Source organism: Lycium barbarum, chromosome 11, assembly GCF_019175385.1.
Source record: "Lycium barbarum isolate Lr01 chromosome 11, ASM1917538v2, whole genome shotgun sequence".
Classification (NCBI taxonomy): domain Eukaryota; kingdom Viridiplantae; phylum Streptophyta; class Magnoliopsida; order Solanales; family Solanaceae; genus Lycium; species Lycium barbarum.
Genome location: NC_083347.1, coordinates 33,951,269 through 33,977,862, shown reverse-complemented (window position 1 = coordinate 33,977,862; position 26,594 = coordinate 33,951,269). Strand labels below are relative to the sequence as shown.

The 26,594-nt window shown below is 34.6% G+C and overlaps 2 protein-coding genes across 8 annotated transcripts; one reads left to right on the top strand and one right to left on the bottom strand.

Moving 5' to 3' along the window:
• Positions 1-384: 384 nt before the first annotated feature.
• Positions 385-7,860, top strand: LOC132616777 (uncharacterized). Its single transcript, XM_060331429.1, has 15 exons — positions 385-742; positions 1,952-2,215; positions 2,742-2,866; positions 3,020-3,230; positions 3,431-3,556; positions 3,623-3,879; positions 4,422-4,529; positions 5,068-5,209; positions 5,293-5,458; positions 5,678-5,835; positions 5,926-6,249; positions 6,403-6,477; positions 6,613-6,682; positions 6,797-6,954; positions 7,207-7,860. Exons 1-15 carry the CDS (start codon positions 476-478, stop codon positions 7,354-7,356), a joined length of 2,601 nt encoding a protein of 866 aa, XP_060187412.1. The 5' UTR covers positions 385-475; the 3' UTR covers positions 7,357-7,860.
• Positions 7,861-9,473: 1,613 nt separating this feature from the next.
• Positions 9,474-19,578, bottom strand: LOC132616952 (protein FIP1-like). 7 transcript variants are annotated; one of them, XM_060331746.1, is made up of 14 exons: positions 19,415-19,578; positions 18,304-18,395; positions 18,127-18,231; positions 17,962-18,011; positions 17,243-17,309; positions 16,648-16,720; positions 15,453-15,508; positions 15,098-15,194; positions 13,908-13,992; positions 13,490-13,552; positions 12,653-12,712; positions 10,919-11,011; positions 10,058-10,120; positions 9,474-9,960 (listed from the first exon to the last, which is right to left on the bottom strand). In XM_060331746.1, exons 1-14 carry the CDS (start codon positions 19,447-19,449, stop codon positions 9,874-9,876), a joined length of 1,026 nt encoding a protein of 341 aa, XP_060187729.1. In that variant the 5' UTR covers positions 19,450-19,578; the 3' UTR covers positions 9,474-9,873. The 7 variants fall into 7 exon arrangements, with proteins under 7 accessions (XP_060187729.1, XP_060187731.1, XP_060187732.1 ...); XM_060331748.1 differs by having other exon boundaries at positions 18,361-18,395; XM_060331749.1 differs by having other exon boundaries at positions 18,127-18,235; positions 18,361-18,395; positions 19,415-19,507.
• Positions 19,579-26,594: the final 7,016 nt, after the last annotated feature.

Below are 26,594 nucleotides of genomic sequence, written 5' to 3'. Positions count from 1 at the left end.
CTAAAAATCAACAATCTCTTGAAGGGTGGTGGGTATATTTGGATGGAAAGAATTTAATTTGCGGGTTGAGACGAGTCGGGCATGGGTTTTTTTAAGTTAAATCGGCTAATTAATGATGGAATTGGGGATTCTGTCCACTGAAGGGTATATTTGTGTACTTTCTTAACGTAAAGGGTATATTTATCTACTTTGACTAACGGAAGGAGTATATTTATCTACTTTAACTAACGGAAGATATATTTAACTATTAAACTAAAGTAGAGGGATATATTTGACCCTTTTCCCTTAATAAAATGTTAGCTAATTAACTTTAAAAAAAAAGGGGTGGGGGGGGGGGGGGTGGGGGGGGTTTGAACTTACTTTAAAACAAAAGTGACCATTTTTAGCATTTGTGGCTCTCAAAAGAAAGACAACGTCATGTAAAACCCTTTTCCCTTAATCGAGTAAACAGCTCACTTGGCTTCCCTCGCAGAAAATGAGCAGACTTCAATCCTACTCGGACTTCGTTAAAGTCCACGGCGTGCTCCTAGCGGCCGCGGGCATCTCTCAGCCACTCCATAAACTTGTCTTTCAGAAACTCTCGTCCGACACTTTCGACGGCGGCAACTATTTCCAGATTGAACCGCTCGAAGATGGCCGCCAAAGAAGACTGCTTTTTACTTCTAATTTCATGCCTAAGGAATCCAATCTCTTCCTTGTTGATCATGCTTGGACTTTTCGTCTTTCCGATGCTTATAAACAGGTCCTTTTTTTTGGAGTCATATACGTAGAATGGAATACATTGAATATGTATTATCATTATACTGCTAGAAATGCAATCATTTTTGTTTTGATATTCTATACAAAATCCTACTAACTTAATTAATAAGTCTAAGTAGCATAAGTCTATTTCTACGGGTGTTTTTATCAATTTCTTTCCATTTGTATCTGTTGAAATTTCCAATCCAATTCAATTTAAGTGAAACATAAAATTGAAGTGATATACATATATATACACACTACATATGCTTATAAACAGGCCTTTTCCCAGTTTTCTCTCTAAAAATGGAGTGATATACTTACATCTATACTCCCTCCGTCCATTACTTGTCCACTATATTAAAAATAGATGTCCAGTTTGGAAAACAAAGATATAATTTGCCATTTTATACCTATTTTACCCTTGTTATTAAGTAGTAATCATTTTCATTTCCCAACATTTAAATGATTTATAATAGTTACTGCTGATTTAGTAAAATTACAATTTTGTTTATGGCTTCTTAAGGGGTCTGCCAAGTCAAACACGGACAAGTAAACATATAACCAGGTTTTTTCGCTCTTTTCTCTCTAAAAATTGGAGTGATATATGTACATATATACATTACACACAATTCAAACATAAAATTGAAGTGATATACATATGTATAGACTCTGTATACGCTACATATGCTTATGAGCAGGTCTTTTCACTCTTTTCTCTCTAAATATTGAGTGATATGCGTACATATATACCATTATGGGATAATTACAGCCCAATACCTTTGGGTGATCTAGTTTACAGAATAGCTAGCAAATGTATAGGTTTTTTGTATTTATAGTATTAAATATACATATAGTATACATACAATATACATATACTATACGTGTAATATACATATCAGTGTATAGGTATTGTATATTTGGGCTACTGACGGTAACGAAAATTGGCCGAAGGGACATAAAAGAATTTCAACATCATATACATTGCACACAATGCAAACATAAAAAATGAAGTGATATTCATACATATATACGCTATAGACACTCTTTTCTCTCTCTCTCTCTCTCTCTCTCTCTCGAAATGGTACAATTTTAATTTATACCTCACTGGAAAAATGGTGATGAAGTGATTGTTTTTTGGGCTTTTTGGGCTATGCTTTCCGTCCTTTGGGATTAACTTTTGTATATGTATTTTTTAAATTTCATAATGCAGTTGTGTGAAGTTCCGGGTTTAGCAGAAAGAATGGCTGCATTAATGTGTGTAGATATTGATTTGAACTCAGCGGCTGAGGAGGCAGGTGATGTGGATGGAGATGCAGGTGAAGAGGAAAGTAGCAGACTAAGCGCCGTGGAAATAGTGGAGAAAGAAATGCATAGACTCAAAGAAGGCGGGGATGATACGCGGTGGTTGGAGCTTGAGGAACTTGCCATTGATGATGACATGCTTGTATCTCTTGATTTGCCTGATAAATTTCCTGTACGTTTTCTTTATAGCTCGACAATGTGCTATCAACTTGGTTAATTAGAAACTAAAACAAGTAGGAACCGAGTATCTTTCCGGGAATTGGAATTACACACTTTTCTTTGTTAAGCTTTCCTGTAATGTGCTCGTCATAGCATGAGGTTTATATGTAGAGAAGTAGTTCCTTTTTACGGGTTTACTTTGCACTAGGATTCTTCCTACCTTCCCTAGGGATGAGAGATGCAAATTGTGGTTTCTTGTACATAATAGCTCTCCTGCATCCTTATAAAATAAAAAAAAACATAGGTAGCCTAGATTTCTATATGAAATTTTATTATGCATATAATGGAAAATCTTTTAAATTAGTTGTTAGAAGCTGCAAACAGTAGCTACCTTATAGGGGCAGAAAGCATACTATGTATGCAATAAGTCATCTGTAGTGGTTGGTGCTTTTCACATTTTTGTTCTCACACCTTTTAATATGTTCTTGTTGGTGCTTTGTTTTATTTTATATTTGTTAATTTAGAATTTCTTGCATCAGAACTTACTGGCACTGAGCCTGTGCGGCAACAATCTGAGGGATGTTGAGATTGTTTCCAAGGAAGTTGCCCGACTCAAAAATCTTAAAGCTCTCTGGCTGAATAATAATCCAATTTTGGAGCATAGGTAAGTTGCCAAGAGCTCAGTAACTAGGTCAGTGGACCAGTGAGTGATTAAATCCTTTTTCTTTAGTAGTAGTAATTGATGCTGGTTTCAGCAATTTCCTTGCTGGCAAGCTTGAACAGTAATTGATGCTTCTTCCTTTTCTTCTTTGAATAGTAATTCAGAGGCTGTAATCATTCAGGGTTGCCCTTCTTTGGAAATCTGCAACTCAAAGTTCACATCTAACTATGGAGAGTGGGCATTAGGATTTTGTGGTGAAATCTATGACAAAGACAATGCAGGCTGTGCCCATCAAAGAGATCATCCTTTGGCGAGTGTGACATCTCTAGACCTTAGTAACAGGTCTATTCGCAATCTGATCAACAAGGTCAGGCCTATTCATATGTTTACTTATTTCCCAAATAAATATGCTATTGGATTTATCATGAATTCCTCTCCTTTCCTTCTCTTTCCAAGAATAGTAAGATTCTTTGAGATAATGTGAAACTATGGCAGTCTTTTATGGATGTCGTGGGCTCTCCTCTATCCTTCTAATCTTCCCCTGTTCATGCTGCTTCTTTTTCTCAGGCATTTAATCCTGATGAGATCCCATCTCTTTCTTATTTAAACCTGCGTGGAAATCCATTGGACCAGAATTCTCTTAGCGATTTATTGCAGCTTCTTAAAGGATTCAGTTGCTTGGATTCTCTGGAGGTACCTCTTTAACTAATGCTGCTGTAGTATGAGCACATAATGATATTTATATAAACTATGAAACAGGTGGATATCCCAGGGCCTTTAGGAGAAAGCGCTGCTGAAATTGTTGAAGCCCTGCCTAATCTTTCTCTACTAAATGGAGTAAACACATCCAAAATATCGGAGTCTGGGAAGTCTGTGGTTGATTCAATGTTGCAACCACGTCTTCCTGAATGGGCTGCTGGAGAACCTCTCACAGATCGTGTCATAAATGCTATGTGGTTGTACTTAATGACCTATAGACTTGCTGATGAAGAAAAAATTGATGAAACCTCTGTATGGTATGCAAGCTAAAAATTATGATCATCTCCAAAGTTGCCATCTCCATGTGATGTCCTGCTTCCATTATATAACTGCTCTAAACAACATGAAATACTTCAGTTTATTAGGCATTCTCAACATCTTGAAGCTTTGGGTTCTAGCTTTTCTCTTGCTTGGTTCTGAAGATTGCATCTGCAGACTTGATAGGACCTAGAAAATGAAGCACACTTTTCTGTGAGTTGAAGTATTCTAGTTGTGGAAAATTACACACTTGTAACTTTAGCATTTGGGAATTAAAAAATGTCTATGAGAGTAGAAGCTCCCATAACTTGGTATATTTAGTTCTATCAACTTGAGAATCCCTCTGTTTGTTTTGTCAAAACTTGGCTCCTTGATTAAGTTGGTGAGAGTTGCTATTGCAACTAAGAAGTCTTTCAACTTGGTTGTGCCAAATTTGCTGGACTATCATGATACAATCCTTCTGTGATTTTGAGCAATGTTTTCTAAACTCACGCTTATATACATATTATCCTCTTATCAACATGTTTGTTTGTGTTCATAGGTATGTAATGGATGAACTAGGTTCTTCTTTGCGCCATAGTGACAAGCCAAATTTTAGAGTATCTCCTTTTCTCTACATGCCGGAGGGGAACTTGGCTTCAGCTGTGAGGTTCTCTTCTTAAACCACCTGCTTTCTTGCTTAATTTGTATGGATGATTGGTTGGAACTAGTAGATAGTAATGCCGGTCTTTAAGGTACTCAGATTGTAGTACACAGTATCTCTGTTAATTATTTGAACCACTGTTTCCAAGCAATAATGTTGGTAATAATTTTTGTTAGGTTTTAAACAGTAAATAACGTATCACTTATTTTTTTCTTTGTATTCCAATTAAAGTAGGTGGATCTTAGAAAAAGTTTGTTGCTAAGTAACACTCTCCTTGCGAAAAGCTTAGCGAGTGAAATGAGATCCACAGTGTAGAACAAATGTATCCTACTCAATGGAATATTGGAAAATTATCCTTCTCATAGCTTCTTCTATGGCCGAAGGATGAAGGTCTTTTTTCAATGGAAAGGCTGATGAGGAAACTAAAGCAGAGTTTGCTACGTCCTCCTTCTGCTTCTCCAATGAAATTATTACTCATTTAAACTTTTAACTCCGTGAACTGCCATATATTTCCGAAACTTTACTAATTTTATTGATGATTTAGTTATTCAATTCTTTGGCCGATTGATGATGTTCGAAAAGGTGACGAGTGCACTCGTGATTACCTATTTGGTATTGGGGAAGAGAAGCAACGATCTGCTCGCCTAACTGCTTGGTTCCATACACCAAGAAACTATTTTATCAAAGTATGTATTTACTTTTTCAGTTCAATTGTTCTTATTTGCTGAATAGATGCTCAAGGAGAAATTTGGTCACTATATTTCTTCAGGAATATGAAAAATACAAGAACAAGTTGCAATCGATCAAAATTGCTAGGCCAATACAGGGGTCATCAATTACAAGTAGTCTGTCTCGTGGTGATGGAAGCGCTTTACGTGTGTACGCTGACATACCTCAAGTGGAAGAATATCTGACTCGTCCTGAGTTTGTTATCAGTATGTCTATTTTGAAGCCACTAAAATTTCCTTTTTTTTAGATTGTTGACTATTTCTCTGTTGTTATCACTGTCTGGTCTTGGTCTTTGATGTTCCGTGCACTCATATTGCTTACAGTCAAGAAAGTGTGTACTGGTTCTTTGAGTGCAATTTTATGAACATTTTATTGGTTCAAGACTGATTATAAAATACCTTGAACATTACTGGTGTTTTTTGTAGCAACTGAGCCCAAAGATGCCGACATTATATGGACAAGCATGCAGATAGATGAAGAGACAAAGAAGGCAACAGGAATAAATGATGAACAGTATATAAATCAATTTCCATTTGAGGCTTGCCTGGTTATGAAACATCATTTAGCGGAAACTATTCAGAAGGTCATCATAGATATCACGTTTTTTATATTTAGTGGTTGAGCGCTTGTTCTTTATGCAGAATGCTGATGCTAAAATTAGTCCACTTAACAGGCTCATGGATTGGTCGAATGGCTTCAGCCTACTTATAATCTTGAGACAGAACTAAGTCAACTTATTGGAGATTTTCACCTTCGTGAAAGAGAAAAACTAGACAATTTGTGGATCTTGAAGCCATGGAACATGGCAAGAACTATTGATACGACAATAACTAGCAATTTATCTGCTATTATTCGTCTCATGGAAACTGGCCCTAAAATCTGTCAGAAGTACATTGAGCATCCTGCTCTATTTCAAGGGAGAAAATTTGATCTCCGCTACATTGTCTTGGTTCGTAGTATGAATCCCCTGGAGATCTTCCTTGCAGATGTTTTCTGGGTATGTATATATTCATGGTGTATGTGTTCTCTTGGGTGGTTGAGAAGTTTAAAAGAGAACTGTTTCACTAAGATACTTTACGTTATACATATAAAATGGCATCCAAAATTGTTTTCTCGTCTCTGACTGATTTTGTTTCCATTTTTCTCTCAGGTTAGATTGGCAAACAACAAATACACTTTGGAAAAACATAGCTTTGATCAATATGAGACTCATTTCACTGTTATGGTAAGCACCTATTACTTATCTCCCCTATTTGTTGATTATCCAGCTCCATCATTAATTTGAGTATTTTATTTGATTTAGTGCATGATTTCATTCCTTGACTCGGTTTGTGACATTTAGCATAATAATCTCCTGTAGAATTACAGAGGCAGGTTAAACCATATGAATACACCAGATTTTGTGAAAGAATTTGAGAAGGAACATGAGGGTAAGTGGGGCTTCTTTTCAATATCAATACTTTGATTTCCTCCTGTCCCTCTTTGTGGATTTAGCAGGAGATATTGATTTAGTTACTAGTCTCACTCTCTTGTCTCTGCTGCAGTTAACTGGCTGGATATCCATTCAAGGATTAGAAGTATGCTTAAATCGTCTTTTGAAGCAGCAGCTGCTGTGCATCCAGAAATGCATCATAGCAAATCTAGGGCAATGTATGGGGTTGATGTCATGCTTGATTGCCACTTTCAGCCTAAATTATTGGAGGTATGACAACTATACTGCCTCTATTATAGGCTTAAAGCATTTTCAGTGTTTAGTAGTTTCTGAAAGATGACTGCTCAAAGCATGACCTTGTTACTGGTCATCTTACTTTTGCCGATATGGTTATGGATTTTGTTCCTTGCTATTTTCCTGTGCAATTGTGATCTTATTGAGACAGGAAATGTACTCTCCCTCTCGTCATGCTCAATTTGCAATGAAAACTCTTTAACACCGATGGATATTTTTTGGATGCAGATTACCTACTGCCCTGACTGTACTAGGGCAGTCAAATACGATACTGAAGCTGTTGTTGGTGGAGGAGAAACTGTTAAAGGAATAGATTTCTACAACTATATCTTCGGCTGTCTCTTTCTAAATGAAACAAATCATGTTTCCCAATTGTGAGTGAAACCCGGGCATGTAGAGCTCTTTGCTGTGATTTGCACGCTAAAGTGGAACTCTAGAGTAATGCAAGTGTGTATCAAGAGAATAAGACAAGCAAAAAGCCATTTGTACACCATGTAAACTATGGAAAAGCAGGTCTGAGCTGTTTGGATCTTAGAGCCCTTTTAGTTTATCACACCACCAAAGAGCTACACAGAGCTGCCTCACCAACCCCTCCGTCTTTCCATGGGCTATTGAGTTATTTTTCTCTGTAATTTAGGGTCTCTAAAACTTTCCAGCATCGTTCTCCACATTGCTATGTTCCGCTTTTATATTTTAAATCATCTTTTTTGGGGTTGAGAGGGTTGGAGCAGGGTTGAAAGTGTTGGTCACATATACTATGGCATCTTCTCTGGGTAAGATTTGTGCAATGCCGGTTCCCAGTATGTTTTTTCATGTCTGTAGCCTGTAAAACATGGTTGAAAACCTATGTTTTTCTTTATTCCAATTTTGTTCCTTGTACAATTGCAGAAGTGATTGATGCCTTTTCAGTAATGGTTGGTAATAAGTTTGCTTCCATGTGCTTAAGGTTCGCTTAGAACTGCAATCACATGTAATAACTGTTAAACTATGCTGATTTTATGCATACTTCCAAGAGAAAGGAGGAAAAGCCTCCAGTTGTGGAAGTGCCTCGTCTTCTTACCATCCCCGATATCTTTACGTTTATCTTACAAGTTTGCAATAATTAGCGTCTCATCACTAAAACTAAATGGGCAATTTGCAGGATTGCCATCATTTTTTGCGCGGATTGCCCTTCTTTTGGGGTGGTCTTTAAATTTTGCCCTTCAAATTTGTGGTCTTTAAATTTTGCCCCTCATATTTGTGGTCTTTAAGTTTTGCCCCCTTTGCTTGGAAAGGTGGGTTAATACATGAAGTTCTGGGTTCGAACTTCCGCTCAGGCATAAAATAAAAAAATAATTTCGCCAGGCAGGACTGGGGGAGTGTATGCCGGATCCAGCATACAATCTTTAAGGAAAAGCTAAAGTTATGCCGGATCCGGCATAACTAAAAGTCTGCCCCATAAGGCAGAATTTTTCCTAAGACATAGTTTAGTTATGCCTTATGGGGCAGAATTTTAGTTAAGACATAATAAAATTATGCCCCATAAGGCAAGAACTTTTCTTAAGGCATAGACTTTGCCTTATAAGGCAAAGTTTAAGTTATGCCTTAAGGAAAAGTTCCGTCTTATGGGCATACTTTTAGTTATGTCTTTGGGGCACACTTTTTAGTTAAAGCATAACTAAAAGTTTAGCTTGAAAAGTAAATATATATATATATATGCTTCAAGACAAAGTCTGCCCCCTCCGGCAGACTTCTAGTTAAACACAACTAAAAGTCTGCCGGAGGGGGCATAGCAAAATTTAAACTTTACCTTATAAGGAAAACTTTTAGTTATGCCTTAAGGAAAACTTACGCCTTATGGGGCATACTTTTAGTTATGTTTTATGGGGCACACTTTTAGTTAAAGCATTACTAAAAGTTTACCTTGAAAAGTTTAAAAAAAAATATGTATATATGCTTCAAGGCAAAGTCTGCCCCCTCCGGCAGACTTTTAGTTAAACGTGACTAAAAGTCTGCCGGAGGGGGCATAGTGAAATTTAAACCCTGCTTTGCAAATTTTTGACTGAGCGGGAGTTCGAACCCGGAACCTATGGGTTTTAGCCGAAGGGCAAAATTTAAAGACCACAAATATGAGGGGCAAAATTTAAATACCACCCCAAAAAAAGGGCAATTCTGCGAATTTCGCTGGGGGTGGTCTTTAATTTTTACCTCTCAAAATGGTGGTCTTTAAATTCCGCCCTTCAGGCAGAATTTGCATGGACAGAAATTCTGCCTGTGCAGCCCAATTTTGCTATTCTGCCTTGAGGCAAAATTTTACAAAGTCTGCCTTGCGATTTTTATTTTTTTAAAAAAAAAACTGAGCTGGGGTTCAAATTCATAACTTTGGGGTGTTAGACGAGGGATAAAATTTAAAGACCACCAACTTGAAGGGCAAAAATTAAAGACCACCCCAAATAAAGGGCAATCCGGGCAAAAAAAACAAACTAAATGCTGTTTGTATCTTTCAATCGTGCATATTTAGGTGGGTGTCACCACGTCTGTGGCACTCTTTGCAAATATAACCTTCAATTAGTAACAATTGGTAAGAAACAAATGGTACTAGTTCTTCGTACGGGTAAACAAAAACTGTCAAGAAATAGACTAATAAAGACATTCACTGGAGGAAACAAAACGAAAATGTGCAGAGACCACACATTAGATGGGAGGCTCAAAATGTTGCATCCAGCAAGCTACTCATGAGAAACCTAGAATGGCTTGTAGTCTATGTGCATAGAGATTAGAGCACATCCTTCCCAGGTGACAAGTGAGTATCTTTGTCGAAACTATCATTCTCTTCATAAGACCTAAAAGAACAAAGAATTGGCTAGTCTATTGATAAGTCGCAAGTTGCTAGCCTAGCGGTTACGTTGGTTGAACTTATTCATGCGTTTGGCTTTTCAGTGTGGTTACTTTTTTCTGCAATTCCAAGTTTGACATCCTTTCGAGCTCCAACACACGTTCAAGCTTTCCAACAACAAAACTATATGCATTAGTTTTTAACCGAAGGGAAAAATGATAACAATAACTATTTAGCTACATGATAATAATGATAAAGAGTCACCTTAGCTGCTCGGTTGCTCCATTCGCCCATAATTGCTCTAAGCCTCTCATTTTCCTCTACATACTGTGACAAACACCCAAAACAAAAGGATCAAAAGGAAATATCATGCAACCTTTTGCTGTAAAAGAAGCTCGCAAGATTATGGAAGAAAGCTAAATACTAAAACAAGATGGATATGGAGTTAGAATAACATTTAATAACTGTAACCACTACTTCTGTACATGAGAAAAAAAACAAAGGAAGTCAGTTTGCGTAATATACAAAAATTACAAGAACTGGAAAAAAAATCTCAAGTTAGACATGAACCTCAAAATGGTTCTCCGACCGTCTGACGAAAGCAGAAAGGTTTGATCATAATAAACGAGTCATGCTATAAATCAATGTAGGTTTGGAATAACTGTCGACGTTTTACTCGAATCAGACTAGGGTCGTAGGACTCATGCATGGAGCACCTAGATGGCTAAACAAATGGGGCGCACCCACAGCCGAGAAACTAAATAACCAGCGGAAACAAAGACCATCCTAAGAGCAGAAAAATACAAAAAGGTATCACTCATTGGTGACTGATGCCTTCCAAATTTGGATTGCTCTTCTCGACTGTTAATGGCTACATCTTAACCAAATACTTGACTTTTTTACAAGGTTAAATAAATACTGACTTTTCTTTTGATACATCAGTTCATTCTTAACGGCAAAGAAGCAACTGCTGCAGCAAAAGAAGACAAACGAGCAGCATGAAGTTGCAACTTACTTATAATATGACAGTTCTCCATACAAAAAGGGAGCCCATCTCTGAATACACCAGATATTTTGCATTTAAACAACGCAAAAGTTTATTTTCCAAAAATAATTCAAACACACCTGATTGTTTGTACTGCGGATGCGTTGCATCTCAGCATCCTTCTCTTCTATTAGAGATCGAGCAAGCCTAAGCTCAGATTGCAGTTGATTGATCTGAAGCAGAAATCTTTCAGCAGATAATAGCAAAAAAGTAAAAGGATAACAAATGCTGAGTAAACTTCTACTTGGAAAGAAATATCACAGACAAATAAACTACATTCGTCCTTAGAAACAATCCCTCCGCATATACCGAGACAGAATTGGGGGAAACAATGGTCACAGCTTATTTAAGGAACTCCGCGAGAGTATTTCTCATTGATGTGAGATTATAATTCCATAAAGGCATGAGTTGTGTGCAGTGGACTCCCACTTAAAACAGATCCAAAATAAAGCTTATGCTCAAGAGTTTGAAATAAGGTGACACAACATAGAACACCCAGATGGACTCCATTTAGAACAAACCCAAGTTAAGCTTATCCTCAAGACCTTGAAATAAGAAATGCCATGTGCATCTAGACACATATGACTTCATTAATTTTCTTAAATTTCAGCATGCTCTCTCAAACTCAAGCTGGTAAAATAATTCGAGTTTCCAAATCACAACCAAAAAATCAAGTTGAGTAAGCTGGCTAGAGTTTTATCTCCTCCCCGCCACGAGACTAACTGGATAATGATGGTACTAAGTCTGTGAGGAAAGATATTTTTTATAGTGACTGGGTTGTTCGGAGGAGGGACTCAATACTCAAACTTTGATGCCATAAGGAAAGAAAAGAGAAGAAGACTTTTCTAGAATAGTAACCGGAAATTCAATATTTAGAGAAGAGTCTAAATATCCGAACTCTGATTCATGAGCAGAAAATAAGAGAATACATCTCCAAATCAGTGAAATTCAATACTCAAAGGAGTGATTCAATACTCGAACGCAGATAAAGAAGAGAAGAAGATTTGTCTGGAACAGTGAGTCAGTGACCAGAAATGTAATGTTTAGAAAAGGAATTCAATACTCAACTCTGATTACCATGACGAAAACTAAAAGATAACGAGCTTTCAGGAAAGGTTACAAAAAATTCATATAGAGGAGGGACTCACTATGAGACTGCGATGCCATGAGGAAAAAGAAGAGATGGAGAAGTTTTGGAATGTTTCAGTTGAAAAGTATCTGGAAAAAGTGACTGCTAAAATGGTTGGAGGAGACAGTTTTGTTAGAATGATCACCAAAGATTATGGTGCTATTAGAACAATTATCCACAATAAGAGTGGTGCCACCTGAATAATCACTAGAAGGAGACAAGATTTTTAAGAAAAACTCTGACCCAGCAGATGATGTAAACTCACGCCGGTAGATAGAACTTGCTCGAGTCTCCATCTAGATTGTAGCAGCTTTGTTACCATGTAGAAAAAGAGAAGATGCAACATATTCAATGGTATTCTATAATATTTGCCTTACGTACGTTCTTCAACACGTGCGAATCTAGACATATGTAAATATATTATTCTTGACTTTCAACAATAATAAAAATGCAAAACATGGTCATGATAGTATTTGTGGAAATTGGATTCGGATGTCCAAGTTCAATTTTTTACCCGGAAAGCTATACGAACAAGTACGACCGTTTCTTAAAACAATTGCTTTACATGTTAGTTCTGCATAGGATAAAAGTACTTCCATCTCTACAGGCACTTAATTTTATAAGAAAAGAGATAGGTTCAAAAGACCATAAGCCACCTATAATGGACCACAAGCCCCAATAATACCTCAGCTGAAAGTGTGCGCAATTCTTGTTCTCGAGCTGCCAGTAAGTGGGCCAGATCAACCTGCAGAGCCAAGCAACTAATTATTTTCACCCTTTTCATAGTCCAAACTCTAATAACAATTGAGTGATTACCACACAAAGATGCTTAATTTTCATTAATGTATAATTCCACAACAAAATGAGCTAAATTAACATTAGCATCCAAATTATCATCTTACAGAATATGATACATGCAACTTCTGGTATATATCATCCTCAGCAGAGGCGGATCTAGGATTTAAATTTTAGGGATTCAACATCTTAAATTTTCGGCACTAAACCATTATATTTCTAAAGTTATGGGTTCATATCTACTATTTATTGTAATTTTAGTAATTTTTTACACATAAATTTATACCCCGCATCGAAAGTTTGGGGTTCAATTGAACCCCAAGTTATACTGCTCCATCCGCCTCTGATCCTCAGCATCTATGACTTTTTTTTTTTGTTTCCTGGCTTTGTCAATATGAAACCTGTTCAGACAGTTATTACCAGCTGTGTTGGTCAACAACAATAACAGAAGTGAAGCCCTTTTTTTCATAATCTTAAACAGAAAATACCTTCACCAAGATCTTATAAAGTGGGAAGTGCGGAAGATTGTTTACCACTTTCAGATTTATGGTGGATACAGGTTTATCCCTCTCAAATTCTTTGGTTTCCTTCTGACTTAGGGCTTAACACAGACCCCAACTCACTATGCAGTCAAAAAGTTACATTCTTTCTTTTCTAGCCTTTCTTTTCTAGGGAATACAGGAAGGCGATTCCTGTAGCAAAACAACTTCGATAAGGAGAAGCTTACCTGAGGTGCCGTCCCATCATTAGACCTTTCATATTTGCTCAAGGATTCCTGTAATCCAAGAATCTAAAGGAAGAAAAACATCAAAATTCAGACAGAGAAGTGAAGATAATAATTCCACAAGAATGATCAAAATCCAATCAAAATGCTATTCTTTTTCCAATTTGGCCGCAAGAAATCGATACATCCTGCGGCAACCAAGAGCTAGAAATGTGTAGAACTCCACCTTCCTTTCCGAAGAACAGTGGGAGATCCCTTACGTGCAATAAATATGAACTTCTATGTGCTGTTAATTACTTGATACAACTAGTAATATAAATATCCTCAAAGTCCAGTTCCTATTTTACTCTCTTTCTAATGAAACATGGCTGGAACCTTATTTCTACAAAAAAGTATCAGCATTTTCTTTATCAACACATACCTCCTCACTCAGAAAGTGTATATTTTCTTGCTGATATTGCAATAACGCCATGACCTGATCAGATAGTTGACCACCATCTTGATACCTAAATAACAAAAGGCTCCCAGTAAACATCAGAAAATCATTTATCTTCCAAAGGCAGCTTGTAAGCAACTTTTAAGATCTTTGTTCCATCTGTTCTCAGAAGTCCTTGCTCCAAGGAACATAGAGAAGATGGCATCTCATCATCCTGAGCATGAGTATACATCTGCAAGTTCTAACTGTTGTAGAGAAGCACAAGTATATTTGATTATTCTTTAGCATCAGTTTTCCACCAAAACCCTGCCACTTCTCAGATCACCAAAGATGTAACCATCTCAGAAGACAATATAGCTTTCGTTCCACAAAATTGCCTTGCACAGGGTAGCTACATCTAAACATCGATGTGTTCAAACATGTATGTCTACTTTATCAGCCCCAATTTATTAGGCTACTTTCCATTCTAGTCATCCCGATATATTTTACCTTTTCTTATAATGGCTTCTAATCGTCAAGATTTTAATTGACATAAAACATTTTGTTCTTTGTTTTGGCTTTTGCTAGAATATGAAGAGCATATATGTCTGGATTCAAACATGTCAACATTCATTCTATAGGATATTTTCTATCTATTAATAGATTATTTACTTACTTATTAGCATAGAAATTGATTAACTATCATATGTACCTATCCTAAGACTCCTATATAAGGAGCAACTCTTGTATATTGTCATTTTTTTTTAACTCAATCAAGTCAATGAAGTTTTTTTTCTATAATCACAGCTTTGTTGTCTTTTCTTTTCAACAAAAGAACCCACTTTTTCAGATTTTACTGAATATTTTCAACAGATCTCCAACTGCAATTAACTTCCAAAGCTTTTCACAGTCATCTAAAAAGGATTGAGAGAGTAGTTTGATTGTACCTCCATAAATACTAAAAATAATTCCTTGAGCTATTTGGTTCCTTTTCAATCATATTATTGCTTCCATACTTTATTAGACATAAAAAGAGTAATGTGCTTTGAGAATCAAAACATGTGGCAAAAAGACAAGAAACTGTGTCTGCAAAGCTCTTTATTTTACAGGAGACTCCTTGCAGAGTCATCCATTAATGGAACTAGTTTGTCACGAGAATATGGATTAAATTCAAATGTGTAGATCTAAAGAGATACCTCGGTCCTTCCACAGAATTTGATGGTTGAAGTGGCGAATAAAGTGACTTCAAAACATCGGGCTGGGAATGAAATGAATTGTACTGATGAACATAACCTGTGACAATTGAAGGCGTTGCACTGACAAATGTTATTTTTGCAAATATGATTCCTAATAGTATACAATTTTTGGAATATATAATAGGTAATTCAACAGCCTTAAACAATTCTTAGTCATCAAATATGAAGTTTAAGACTCAACTTCATCTAGCAACTTTTTGGAATTACTTTCTAGGGAGACATGGGTGGGCTTTACTATAAAGTATGGCTACAGAAATGACGCTTGTCAAAGAAAACCGCAGGTGAGGTCACTCACCAATATAGAGAGTCATGAAAGAAGCAGCACAGACTACTTCAGCCAGCATGATTATCCTGCAAAAAGGGTGGAAAATGCATCAAACCTCTGATAGAAAGACAGACTACAACAAAGCGATCAAGCTATAGGAAGCTACTCCATTACCACCACAGGTTCAACCTTCAGGTTATTTATCCTCATGTAATAGACATATTTAAGACCCATTTATGATTCGGTATATGGCATATTAGCAAGGTCCATTGAGTTTCATCCATTATGAGAAACTTTTAAGAATTCATATACGGAATGAGACATTGGTTTCTTACTTGTGCAAAGGAACTATTTCATGGACAACTTATCACCAGGAAGATTTCCAAAGGCTACACCTTCCAGCTTGATCTTAGGCACTGATTCATTATTGGAGAAAAGCAACCCAGAGATTTGGGACCAAATCGACAATTTTGGTACATTGCCTGGATCAATTGAACCTTTGGTATTTCCTAATCACTTTGATTTAATTTCAGTCCTTGAACTGGATCTCCTAAGCTGAAGTGATAAAGGTAGAAGTAGGGATCCCCTCTGCCTTAATATATTCTTCCTCATGCGTCAGTTGTTTGGGGTAGTTTGAATTCAAAGTGACACTTCCTCACAATATTCTGGGGGATCCATTCAGTCTACGTCTAAGTTCTTCAGGTTTGGAGTAGAAGATGTTAGTTTTTGTGTTCTGCTGGTTCCAAATAAAGAAAAACAAATACATAACGAAAATCAGTTCCTTCGTCATTTTTTCACCTTGATTTAGCCCATCAAACAATACAACAGGCTCCAAAAAAGTCCATTAAGAGTGATGATCTCTCTGTACTTTCTAAAAAAATGGCTTTAATTTCTCTGTCACTCTTCCACGGTATGTTTGGTATTACTTATCTATCAAGTGTAAAGAAAATTACTATTCCTAATTATTATTCAGGTTGCTTTAACTGTTCAAAAGATTTAACTTCAAAATTCTATGATAAAGATTCTGTCCTCCAATACTAATCCATAAATTGTAATGCACCAAGCACAACATTTCCAGTATGCAGCAAACGATAAAAAAATTATTTTAGAAGGAAAAGGTCTCCAGATCCTGTTTCTCAGCTAAAATTGAATATACAGCATCTCAATATGCAGGAAGCTGCATAGAACCGAGGAAAAAATGCACAAGTGTTCTTGGCAGGTAAACCTGAGCAGTGTGGATATGGAGAGGATGCTAATATCTGGATCCCAAACCATGACCAGCAGCATTGCAGCAGTTCCTGCAATTTATGTGTATCAAATGGATATTCACTTCTATAGGAACTAAAGATTGGAAAATATAAAGAATTGTGGCAGAAATATAATCTCCATAGAAGTTGGAGATTCAAACTTAGTACTTCCCCAAAGTACTCTTCAAATAACAAAAGGCTATGGATATTATCTTTAGGGCTCACACTTTGCAAATTAGCAAGCTTCTCAGAAGACTAGGATAAGATTCTGGTTAACCAAGATTTACGTGATTGTCCCTTTCGCTCCTTTTCCAGGAAGGGATGGGGCATTGAGAAGGTAGAAATTTTGAATGATTTAATGCATCACAAATATTCAGAAGTGCAAATTAATAAACATAAAAAGGAAAAGATTGTACTGCTTTGCTGAAACACACAATTCAACTATGTAAACAATATATTTTGGCACTACAGCATGATTTGTTTTGACCATGAATTTAGAGATTAGAACTAACTAAAACAATGGATGGTACACAAAAAAGGCTGAAACAACTACAGAACCAAGTAAAGATATACCATATGCAATTGTTGCAAACGGTAAGCGAATAATATGCTTCAACTTCTGGCTGAAAACACAGTAACCCTACAAGATTAAACCATTACGGACGTCAAAATTTGTCACTTCACAACATATGATTTGGATCATGGCAAAATAAGAAGGAAAGAGGCAATTGTCAATCTTAATAAGCAAAATATGTCAGTAATACGTAATCCTCAGCAAATAGTGTTATTACAAGTTCCCCATTCTTGACAAGAAAGATCCCCAGAAGCCCAAAAAACTTATATGTGAAAATAGCACGGAGAAGTTGCATCTTGGCCAACTGTCTTTTAATATTTTATACCCCCAAGATTAAAGGACAAGCCAGCCTTTAGTCTCATATAGTTTGGCTACCAGAACGCACAGTTGCTTACACCAGAAAGTGCAGCAACTTTAATGCTATGCATGTTTCTGCACCATACTAGCCTATAATATATGCACAATGCCTCACAGGAAGATGATATTAACCAACGTGATATAAGGAGAGATTGCTTTTAATATCCTTTTGATTTCTGTACATGGTGGTTGGGAATGACGCAGCACAAGGACATGAGGGAGAGAAGAAAGTTGTATCCAATGACGTAGTGTCTGATATTAATCATTAACCTCTAAGTCAAGATATATAGCTAAACGGAAAAATGCCTCTTGTGACATCAAAAACTACAAATTATGTGGTAATGTATAATGGAAAAATCACCTGCAACCGTATTTTCTGCACTTGGTATACCAGATATTGCTGAAAAATGCCTACATATATTTAATACTTCTGTTTAACAATTAGAGTGAAGTCAATAACAGGAACAATATAAATTGGCCAAGATGAAACATTATAACTGGATAGGATAAGTTCACAGGAGCAGACCGGTCATAACTAAGAGGGCAACATTACAACTGCAAAGAAGCTCGAAAACTAGTCCTCTAATAGGGTGAAATATCCATGTAGTTCCGACAGCCAAAACAGCAAAACCTGCCTAGAATGTGTTATTAATCAGCTCCCATATAAGGGACTAATTTGCATGTGGTATTAAATTAGTATTACTTGCCAATAAGATACAGTAGAAAACACTCCCAATAAGGCTTGTAGGCCTCCTATTACCGAAAAGAGGTGCCTCATCCAGTACATCCAGGAACCTACAGTAGTGCCATTTATCTATAAGCAAGAAGGCTTCAATATTAAGTCAAAAATAAGCATAACTTTCATTTTAACACAAAATTTCACTTGGCAAATCAAACAACTGGCCTTAAACATGTCTGTTTTTCTTAACACATCATCTTTGTATCGGCCTATATTCCTTCTTCCCCTTCTTTATTTACATACATCCTCATAATTTACAGTTTAGATGCTGAGTTTGAAGATCATGACTCTCTAGTATATTCCTTTAGTTGATTAGATGAAATCAACCTAATTAATAGCGTGGACTGCGGCGGATTTAGGGTGTGTTCGGTAATGACGGAAAATGTTTTCCTATTTCCCCTTTTTTGGTTAAACTAAATATCTTGGAAAATGTTTTATGAAAATTGTTTTCCTCAAAATGGGAGAAAAAGTTCTCCTTCAAAATTTGAGGGAAAACATTTTCCGTATCAATGAAAACACCAACGCATCTCCAACCCACCCCCTACCTATCTACCCCACCCCCGCCTACCCCCACCACCAGAAGTTGCACTCTGAATTCAAAAACCTCATAGTGTTTTGTTTTCAATATATTCAAATGTTCTTAAAATGAGATTTTCCAACTTGCGTACCAAACACGAACAAACAAAAAAAAAAAGAGTAGGAAAATCACTTATGTGAAAAACATTTTCAGTCATATCAAACACACCCTTAATGGAAAAGGAAAAAGAATAAAAATATCTGAAAACATAGCTAGAATCCATGCAAACTATTGTCAGCGTCGCTTGCCCAAGCAAGTATTTACAAAATTTTCAGCCAGCATAAATAAAGAGAATAATTAACTGAATTACAAATAATAAAAAAAAAAAAAAAAAAAAAAGCATTGAGACATTTCAAGTAAGAAATCACGGAATTAGAGATGAGCAATAGAAAACTGAAAGACTGACGATGACGATTGCCAGAAATTAATTGTCGCAAAATCAAAATGTTGTTAATGTATAGAATTGTGTGAGTAGATTGAACAATTATTAGTGCTTACAAATTGTTTTCCACGGAATGTCTTTCCCCAGACATTTTCTTGTAGTTCAAAACATAACCACTCTGCTTCCTTTCTGTATCCAATTTGGAGTTTTTTCCTTTTCTCTCTTCCTTATTTTATTTCTAATTTCCCTTTTTCTTTTCATATGCTTGCCACTCTCCTCTTCGTTTTTTCTTTTAACTAGTTTCGTATACGCGTTTTTTGCGTCACTAAAATGTGTACAATAATCTATATCGAGTATTATATTTTTATTTGTCCTATAATTTAATTTAAATGTGAAAAAAATTCAATCAAATTTACATGGGAAGTGTCGTTTTGGCATACAAACTTACTTAATCACGTGGTTCATTTTTATTTTTTTGTAACTTATAGGTGAATATGGGTGTATCCTTACTTCTTAGTGGGTGACACCGCAAATTTATGTAAAATCTAGGAGTAAAGTCTTACTCAATCTTAAATTCCTAAATATTAGGATTTTTTTACGTAATTCAAATAAAGAAAGATTTAAGTAAGCAAATTTTAGTTGATTTCTTACATATTAGGACTTTCTATATGGTAGTTCTAATAAAAAAATATTTAATATGTAGATTTTCGTTGATTTCAAAGTCCTAATATTAGAAAAATAAATAAATTTAGGAGATTAATAAATGTCTACTTCTAAATAAATATTAGAAAAATTATTAATTTACAGTTTTGTCTAACATAAAACTTATTATAACTAATTAAATAAATAAAAAGAAGTAAAAGTTATCATATGGAAAAGGATTATTCGTTGGTGACTATTTAATAATAATGCTTAGTTGTTTTTAACTTTAAAAGGATGAGAATTGGATTTTTATATTTTTTTAAGAAAACCTTTTAAGTTATTTTTTTTTTATTTACCTTCGAATAATTTGTGTATGTCATTGGTTAACGTTTTTCTTTGCGCATAAGATTTGTATAATTTACAACTATGAATGTTTTGGAAAATTTTAAAATCATTGAATAACAATTTCTGAAAATAATAATTCAAATAAGGAAAGAATTCATATATAAGTAAAATCTTACTCATATTTTATTTTATACTATATTTCATCCTTGTTACTTTAAATTTGCATTTTACCAATTTGGCATTTAACATTATACTATAATTGAAATTGCTTTATTTCTAATTTCTTTCACCGCTAATATTTTTCTCATCTAACAAATCTATATACTTAAGAATTTTGTCAATTTGAAAGATACATTTACTAATGTGAGGAATTTGAAAAAGAATAAAATTGGATTATGCCACAGATTTTATTGTTAGCTATTGAATTTGTCAGTCGCTAATTCCTACTTTTTTTTCGTAGTGATTTTACTCATTTTACAAGGGTGCTAAAATTTGTGACCCTATTCTATTCAACCATAGTAATCACACAGGCATTTGAATTCGATAATTATTAGCCGTTCTTCTAAACTTTTGGATCATGTTTATTCAACCTATAATTTCTTGGGGAAATAATCTATATATACCGCTCACACATCTAGTTTGCAGCCAATCTAGCCCACTGTATCATCAATGTATAGATAAGCATTACATGTGCTCTATATATAATGTATATTCTTTGTACTAGACGGCCTATGCCCGTGCTGCGCACGGGCCCAACACTTCGGATTATAGTGCATCTATGTATATGCAGTTGTCTTTGAATAGTGATTATATATATATATATATATATATATAGAGAGAGAGAGAGAGAGAGAGAGAGAGAGAATATTATGTTCAAAACACGATTAATATAACATTGTAGTTTGTGCTCCGTATTTAAAATTTTATTATATTAATGTTTGCTACGAATACAAAATCGGCAAATTTATTAATATTTTTTAAAAGAGAAGACTTGTTTAAAAGGAAACTATTTTCCTTTTTACCAAATTTTGATTTGGATAATTCTAATTCAAATTATTAAATTAATTTTACATGTTTAAAACGAAACAAAGTAGAAATTGATTTTCTATTTAAACGAAGAAATACTATTTTTTTTTTATATTGCTTGATTTTGTTAATATGGGGTCCACTTTTTTTTACGGTAAGTTTGAAGATGGTGGGTTCTATTTTTTTTTTATTATATTGCTGGATGTTGTTTAGTATGTGGTCCACCCTTTATGGGGTGCACCCTTTTTTTTGTTGGACATTATTAGTTTGTACTATTTTTATGCATATAATATATATACATATATTATGTTCAAAATACGATTAATATAACATTGTAGTTTGTGCTCCGTATCTAAAACTTTATTATATTAGTGTTTGCTACGAATACAAAGCCAACACATTTTTTTTAACATTATATTTTTTTTAATATGGGGTTCACTTTTTTTTTTTTTTTTTTGATATTGCTTGATTTTGATAATATAGAGTGCACTTTTTTTTCCCATGAGTTCGGAGATGGTGAGTTCCACTTTTTTTATTGCTCGATGTTATTTAGTATGAGGCCCACCTTTTTTTTTTTAAGGGACAACGGACGACGAAGCATGGGTCTAAACCCATGCTTTATATAGTTTATTTTTTATTTTTTTTATATTGCTTGGTGTTGTTTAGTATGGGGTTCACCCTTTTGGACATTATTAGTTTGCACTATTTTTATGCATATAATATATATATATATATATATACTATATTCAAAACACGATTGATATAACATTGTAATTTGTGCTCCGTATCTAAAATTTTATTATATTAGTGTTTGCTACGAATATAAAGTCTGCACTTCTTTTTTTTGACATTGTTTATTTTTTAATATGGGATTCACTTTTTTTTTTTTGTATATTGCTTGATTTTGTCAATATGGGATACTATATTCAAGATTAATATAATATTGTAGTTTGTGCTCCGTATTTAAAACTTTATTATATTAGTTTGCTACGAATACGCACGTGGCAATGAATCCATCATTATTGACTTAATGAGATACTTTAGAAATTACATGAATATTGTTTGATTTTTTAATACGGGGTGCATTTTTTTTTTATATTATTAATTTGCACTATTTTTATGCATATATATATATTACTACTAATATAACATTGTAGTTTGTGCTCCGTATTTAAAACTTTATTATATTAGTGTTTGTTACGAATACACACGTGGAATGAATCCAGTGCTCCGTATCTAAAATTTTATTATATTAGTGTTTGCTACGAATATAAAGTCTGCACTTCTTTTTTTTGACATTGTTTATTTTTTTAATATGGGATTCACTTTTTTTTTTGTATATTGCTTGATTTTGTCAATATGGGATACTATGTTCAAGATTAATATAATATTATAGTTTGTGCTCCGTATTTAAAACTTTATTATATTAGTTTGCTACGAATACGCACATGGCAATGAATCCATCATTATTGACTTAATGAGATACTTTGGAAATTACATGAATATTGTTTGATTTTTAATATGGGGTGCACTTTTTTTTTTTACATTATTAATTTGCACTATTTTTTTAATATTAGTTATTGTTTAATATATATGGGGCCAACATTTTTTTTTTATATTTTTTTATTAAGAACGGACGACGAAAGAACGGACGATCAAAGTGCCCCAAACTCCCTCTTCTTAATAGTAGTAATAATCACACGAAATCAACTCAAATTACAGTGTATAGATAATGTACTTGTTCTGTATAGCTATATATAAGTTGTTCAACTTCTTTTATAACTTCACATATACATTCTTATACACTTACATAATATTATATATACATTATTATACATTGTATAAATAATATATATATATATATATATATATATTTTGTATAACAATATATAAACATTGTATAACTAGGTATAAACAACTATTCCCCTAGGGATTCAAAATTCTTCTCAAATACCATCATATCTCCGTCTGTACGCCACCATCTATTGTTTCATTCTCACAGTAGCTCAAGGAGAGTCATTACTCAAGGAAACATGGGGATTAGGCCAAATAACAACAAATACACTCTATAAAACCAAAATATATCTCAGGTGGGTGCTAACTTGCTACTCAAAATCATAGTAGTCAAGTGGTAAGGAAACTTCGCTCAAACTCGAGATGAAATTTTCAAGGAAAAGAAGAAGCAAAGAAAGCGTCAGCTTGCACTATCAGAAGCTATGTCAACACCTTAAATGAAATTATAAAAAAAAATGATTGCAAAAGTGTAATCCCTCTTAGCCATGGCAATCCTAGTGGATTTCCTAATTTTCGAACAACACAGGTAGATTCCATTTTTAAGCACCTGAGAAATCACATAGAGAGAACACCGGGTCTCTCCGAATTGTTAGGGTTCGGATTTGAAGCTCCATTTCTGTCGGGCATTGTTCGAATGGAAGAAACAGAGAGGAGCGGGGAAAGAAGACTATGGGGAGAAGGGAAATGGGTTAGTTGAGTGAGGAGCTGTAGGAAAAGTGTAGAACAAGATGGAGAAGCCATGGGAGAGAGAAAGTGTGTGAAAACTTGCAATTAAAATTACGGAAGGGCCAATTTAGGTAGAAAGTGTATAGTTGGGCTAAAATTGACAAACTAGATACCTTTATGGACACTCGGCTTACTTTTTCCTAATTTGTTTTTAAATGATTTTAGGAAAAATGACCTAATAATACTTCTTAAAACTCTATATTACAAAACATAAGAATATTTTTCCTTATTTATAAAATATACCAATAAAATTATAAAATATATTAGATCTGAAAAAGTTAAAAGCCCACCTTCCCTTCCCTTTTTTCCCCATTCTCCAGTTCATCTGAAACACACCGCCCCACCCTTCCCTTCTCCTTCTTCCCGTTCTACTCAATCTCTACTTCAGATCTGCTGATGGTGTTCATGGCTGTTTTCGGGTGTGGCCTGCCCTTTTAGGGTGTTGAAGAAGCTGGTTTATCAGATTGCTTCTAATAATGGCAGATTGTTAGAAGCTTATTGTTGGTATTTGTCTTTACTACATCCACAACTGTTTCCCTTGTGCTGATTATAGTATCACTCCTTGTTTTTATGTCCATATATTTTTCTCTTATTTGTCTCTTATGTTTTAAGTACTGCAAAATGGCATTGAACGCACGGTGGTTACGGGAATGGAGATGTGGTGCGGAGATAGAGGAAAATGGGCCGTGCTATTGTGGAAAACGGTGGCAGGGACATCGGTATTCACTGGCGGGTTGAAATTGCTTTGTCGTAGAACTTTCGCTTGCGACGACCCGCGATTCTAACTATTTCAAGATTTATTCATGAAACTCTATTGAGTAAATTTGAATGCCTCTAAATCTACAATAATTCGTTTACTTTTATTTGGTGAAAGCATACATCATATGAGCATTGTAAATTTCGCCTCCGAAGTCTCCATTAACAACTTTGCAAGAAAAAAAGTTTGTAGTAAACTTCATTTGAATTTCGAAGCGAGATTCAAAATTGTATAAATTGTTTAAAATTGTATAAAAGTTGCATACAATGTTGTTCTAGTCGTATTAAATTTTCAAAAATTTAAAATGAGCTTTATACAAATTCTATATAATTATATACATATTTCATATCATTTTTATGCAGTTTTTATACACGAAAAATGTGAGAATTCTAGGCATTGAGCGAGATATACATATTTTATACACAAAATTTTGAGCGAAAAATTTAAGCCTCGAGCAAGATATACATATTTCATACACAAAATTTTGAGCAAAATATTTAAGCATTGAACGAGATATACACAATTTCATACAGTTTTCATACACAAAATTTTGAGCAAAAATTTTTGTATATATTTTGTAAGAAATCTATCGTTATGTTTTGTAAACTAAAAAGTATCGTCATATTTTGTAAATATATCCTATTCTTATGTGTATATAAGTCATTCTCCGTATATTTTGTAATATGGAGTCTTGAGTAATATTAAAAGATCATTTTTCCCAACAAACCTTTTAGTCAAATATTCTTTGTTAGTCCCAACATCATCAACCTGGGCTTATGCAATGGAGATATTTGTCAAAATTTATGGCTAAAAGAACCATGAGAGCTCAACGGATGTGTTGGACTGGCAATCTTCATGACCAATTTGTTCGTACCAATATTTGTAGCCAATCTTTACGTGTTTGTTACGGTCCTAAGGTAGCGAAATTCCTTGTCGGGTAAGTTCCGACCTACACCCCTTTCTTGTGTCGAAGACTAGGAAGACAAATAATCCCTCCTAGAATTTTTTGTTCCCCGCATTTATCCCCCGCTTCCTTATGTCTACTATTTAGACAAATTTGACTTTCTTTCTATTTAAGTATGGAAAAACATCTCGTAATGTATTTAACCAGAAAATAGATTATGCTCCTGCGGAAGTATCTACTCGTTACGGAATCTCGGGTGCATGATAGACATCGGTACTCCAGTGCATTTCTCCGTCTGAATCAGAATAAATGGTTAGGATTAACAAAGACCAGCCCACATAGTATGAACTAAAAACTATAGAACTAATAACCAGGGTCGTCTTAACAATATTAGGGGCCTAAAGCCAAACTTCAGAGAGACTCTACTATTTTTTAAAGGAAAGTATGGTCATATACAGTCAAACCTCTTTATAACAGCATCGTCGGGTCCGAAAATTTTCAGCTGTTATAGAGAAAGCTGTTATAAACCTGTAACAGCATTGACATTTAAATAATACTTCGTTGTTATAGCAAAAAAAAAAATGCATAAAATCTTATTTTCATATTTAGTTGTCAAATTCTAAGCTTAATCACACTTTGTATAACGAAGGAATATAGTTTAATGATGAAAATATATATATTCATATGATATTTTTTGTCACAAATAGGGTATTAAATGATCAAATATTTGGTTAAAATATCTACACTTATTATTGGTAATCATAGGTATTCTATTTGTATAAAGATGGTTAATTGTTATATTATCAAAAAAAGAAGTTAGTTGTTATATGGGGGGTAATTTTACAAAGAACGTACTGTTATAAAGTTGGCTGCTGCTATTATAGGTGAAATGTTGTTCTAGAGAAGTAAAATATAACATAAAAAATCGGTTCCGAAAAACCTTGGCTGTTATAGAGAGGTGCTGTTTGATGTACGTGCCGTTATAGAGAGGCCTGACTGTATATTTTTATTTAAAGTTTACTTTTCTAGCTTTTTTAGATACGAAGTCATTAATTACTGTTCTATAATCGATTTGTTTTAACAATTCCTTTTCAATTGATAA

Coding starts and splice junctions, on each gene's coding strand:
- LOC132616777 (XM_060331429.1), top strand. CDS start 476: ATGAGCAGACTTCAATCCTACTCGGACTTCGTTAAAGTCCACGGCGTG. Junction 3,880..4,421: donor ATTGATGAAACCTCTGTATG/GTATGCAAGCTA, acceptor TTGTGTTCATAG/GTATGTAATGGATGAACTAG. Junction 5,459..5,677: donor TCGTCCTGAGTTTGTTATCA/GTATGTCTATTT, acceptor TGTTTTTTGTAG/CAACTGAGCCCAAAGATGCC.
- LOC132616952 (XM_060331746.1), bottom strand. CDS start 19,449: ATGTCTGGGGAAAGACATTCCGTGGAAAACAATTT. Junction 18,012..18,126: donor TGCCCTCTTAGTTATGACCG/GTCTGCTCCTGT, acceptor AAATATATGTAG/GCATTTTTCAGCAATATCTG. Junction 10,121..10,918: donor TCCGCAGTACAAACAATCAG/GTGTGTTTGAAT, acceptor TGTTTGTCACAG/TATGTAGAGGAAAATGAGAG.